This window comes from Etheostoma spectabile, chromosome 17 (assembly GCF_008692095.1).
Source record: "Etheostoma spectabile isolate EspeVRDwgs_2016 chromosome 17, UIUC_Espe_1.0, whole genome shotgun sequence".
NCBI classification, from domain to species: Eukaryota; Metazoa; Chordata; class Actinopteri; order Perciformes; family Percidae; genus Etheostoma; species Etheostoma spectabile.
Window position 1 is genome coordinate 11,990,658 of NC_045749.1, and position 3,562 is coordinate 11,994,219.

Below are 3,562 nucleotides of genomic sequence, written 5' to 3' on the forward strand. Positions count from 1 at the left end.
GCACAACAACGTCAACGACGACGATGACGACAATATGCAGTATTTCTAATCTGTTTTTCTTCTATTCCAGGAGTCTGGCCTACAATAATCTGGAGACTCTGCCCAAAGATTTGTTTAAAGGTCTTGAGGCCTTGACAAAAGTGTAAGTATGAATTACAATCCTGCATCATCTGGAAACAAAGAGATACATTACATAATGTTACATAACTAAAATTATAATGTATGCTATTGTGGACTAGGAGTTCTTCTATATATAGAACTCTGTATCATTAGTCCACTTCAGCCAAGGCTTGAAGAATGTGTGGGTGGTGCTTTTAACGCCTATAAAATTACATGCTGCAGTGAGGAAGCAAGAGATAGTGTGCAATCTATCACCCACTGAAGATGTTCAGTGCTTCTTTATAGTCCCTCTTGATATTAATGAGAGCACAGAGTGAAGCTGTAAGGGCCAGAGAGTAAAGCCAGCAGACATACTTAAGTGCAGCTTTTGAAACTAAAATCAATTTAAAAAGCTGAGGGCATTCCTGTTGGAAGTTAGTTTGGTGCTTTTCTCCCTTCAGAGACCTTCGAGGGAACCAGTTCACCTGTGACTGTAAGCTGAAGTGGTTGGTGGAGTGGATATACAACACCAACGCTACAGTAGATCAGATTTACTGTAAAGGCCCGGCCTCACAACTGGACAAGAAGATCAATGATCTGGCGCCGCAGTCCTTCGACTGCATCACTACAGGTGGAGCACAAGAAATACTTTTAGTTTCACTTTATTAATCCTGACCTTTTCAATGTTATTTAAAGACTAGTTTTGTTTCCTTCACAGAGTTTGCTTCCTACCAGTCCATGAAGTTTGAATCCATATCTGTGGAGGCATTTTCCTTTGGGAACGACCAGTATGTGGTGTTTGCCCAGCCCTTCATTGGGAAATGCAGCTTTCTAGAGTGGGATCATGTGGAGATGGTCTTTAGAAACTTTGATGACATTGACAGTAAGTAGAAGTCATTTCAAATATACTGTCATGTGGTTGTGAATGAGCTGTGTGAGTCTGAAAGGAGGGGGTGAGATTGGAGGAGGAGCCACTAGATGGAGACATAGATCTAAGACAAAGTGAAACTGCAATGTTTTTCTCCTTTCTTTCTCTTCACCAGGCACATCCACAGTGATTTGCAAACCTCTGGTCATTGACAACCAGCTCTTTGTCATTGTGGCTCAGTTGTTTGGTGGCTCACACATCTATAAGCGTGATACCTCTGCCAACAAATTCATTAAGCTCCAAGGCATTGACATTCTCAAAATACGCAAACCAAACGATGTGGAGACATTCCGCATCGATGGAGAATCCTTCTTCGTCATAGCAGACAGCTCCAAGGCCGGCTCCACCACCATCTACAAGTGGAACGGCAATGGCTTCTACTCTCACCAATCGCTCCACCCGTGGTACCGGGACACAGATGCGGAGTACATGGAGATCTCCTCCAAACCTCACCTGATCCTGTCCAGCAGCTCTCAGAGGCCAGTCATCTACCAGTGGAACAAAAGCACCAAGCTGTTTGACAGACGCACCGACATCCCAGAGATGGAGGACGTCTACGCTGTGAAGCATTTTCAGGTCAAATCCGACCTCTTCATCTGTCTGACGCGCTTCATCGGTGACTCCAAAGTGATGCGTTGGGATGGAGCCCTCTTTAGAGAATTGCAGACCATGCCCTCTCGTGGCTCCATGGTGTTCCAGCCTTTCTCTGTGGCCAGCTGGCAGTACGCCATCCTGGGCAGCGATTACTCTTTCACCCAGGTGTACCGCTGGGATACCAAGAAGGGTGAGTTTGTCCATTTCCAGGAGGTGAACATCCAGGCGCCAAGGGCCTTCTCTCCAGTCTCCATAGACAACCGGCAGTTCCTGCTTGCCTCCAGTTTCAAAGGGAAAACTCAGATTTATGAGCACCTGGTCATTGATCTGAGCAACTGAGCGACTGTTTTCTTGACTGGTTGGGTGGTTGTTTGAGTGGTTTCTGTGTTTAGGGATGGCTGTTGCAGCAGAGATCCAGACAACACTGCAACAACACTTAGGTGATCCTAACTTGAGCAAGGCAGGCATTACTCTTTTTTATCCCCCATTAAAATCAGTGCATGATTCATGTAAAGATATCTACAGTACATGTATCTCAACCAAAGCTACTTGGCTGAGATGCATGTTGAGTTCAATGCATGCACCTCAAGTTAGGATTAGACCCAATATGTTGTCAGGACATTATTGCATGACCAGGGCCTTACACAGGCCGTCCCGTCCTGATGAATGCATCACCCAAGCTCATTAATCCATTGAAGATTGCCAGTAGGTTCTTTTTTGTGCTCAGCTTTTCATGTGACTCAGCAATGTTTATACATTTGTAATCTCATATATTTATCTACAGAAAGTAATAACTAAATAGTACTTTTTAACCTATTAACAAGTTTAACTGAACAAATTTGCCAAAACAAAATGTTTACATTTTTCTGTCTTTTCACTTGTACGCTAAAATATTTGTAAATTAAGCTTTTGTAAGTTTAAAAAGGACCACACTGATTAGATACGTATTGTTAGAGAGAATGATTTAAAATATTGTTATTATATTGTTATTATGTTTATAATTTGGAAAATATCCACAGAAATGTTGTGTGAGAATCTACCTGTGAATCCTTGCAATTTACATTTTTATTGTTGATAGTTTTTCATATGAAGTATGGAAAACAATTTGGGCACACACAAGAACTATTTTCACACTTAAAAGGACCTGAAATGAAAAACTGAGGATATTGTTCATAATGGTTTACCTTTAACTAACATGTATGCAAAACACATCAATTGTGTCATAATTAGGATTAAGTTATTTACTAATATGCTATTTAGATTTTAAAAAGTTTACATTAACTGTTACATCTCATCTAAGCTCCCTGTTGGCACTGTGTAGCATTGTTGACATTGCTTCAGAGTGAATGCCAACACCCAGTCCTCAAAGCAAAACAACTCACACTAACACATCTACTTCCTTGCTTGAGGGAAATTGTCATCTTTAAGTTAGATGTGTAACTATGGATTCAGATCTGAGAAATAAAATAAAATAAATACAAACAAATAAAATCCTTTTTATTTTCTCCAACAAAGTGCACGCCTCAATTCTACAAAGCAGCACATTACAATGTAATGGAATAAATACAATAAAATCAGCTGAATTGAGAAAAAAAAAAACACAAGCAAGGAGATACACGAGTACCTGCACAATCACACACTCACAGGACTAAATCAGGCTCTTTAGAAAGGCTGCACAAGACAGACTGCCTCTTTCATGGTGATTGTTTTTGACTTTTCATGCATCGTCCATCCTTAGGACAAAGACATTCTATTCTTCTCTTTCTAAAGTAAACCAATTTAACCCTGCTTATTTTGTCATCGAGGACTACCAAACTAACATGAAAGAAATACAGGTGCATACTCTCATGTTCATACACATCATCCTGGAAAACTTGTGCAATTGCAGCAGGATCTCCAAATCACCTACCTACTGCTGAGAGAAAATAAAGTGAACACGTT

At 40.7% G+C, this 3,562-nt stretch overlaps 2 protein-coding genes across 3 annotated transcripts in view; one reads left to right on the plus strand and one right to left on the minus strand.

Annotated features, from left to right (window-relative positions):
* Positions 1 to 3,562, plus strand: part of LOC116704874 (leucine-rich glioma-inactivated protein 1) — a 6,064-nt gene that overhangs the window by 2,315 nt on the left and 187 nt on the right. Inside the window, exons 5-8 of the mRNA XM_032540564.1 lie at positions 71 to 142; positions 561 to 730; positions 818 to 982; positions 1,143 to 3,562. The exon at positions 1,143 to 3,562 is cut by the window's right edge and continues 187 nt beyond it. Of these exons, the coding sequence (XP_032396455.1) occupies positions 71 to 142; positions 561 to 730; positions 818 to 982; positions 1,143 to 1,960 (1,225 nt within the window). The 3' untranslated portion in view covers positions 1,961 to 3,562. The remainder of the gene's footprint in view (positions 1 to 70; positions 143 to 560; positions 731 to 817; positions 983 to 1,142) is intronic.
* The window catches only part of mark1 (MAP/microtubule affinity-regulating kinase 1), a 32,728-nt gene continuing 32,263 nt past the window's right edge, over positions 3,098 to 3,562 (minus strand). For both annotated transcript variants that reach the window (XM_032540548.1, XM_032540550.1), the window contains exon 19: positions 3,098 to 3,562. This exon is cut by the window's right edge and continues 1,202 nt beyond it. The gene's annotated coding sequence lies outside the window, so the exon portion shown is untranslated.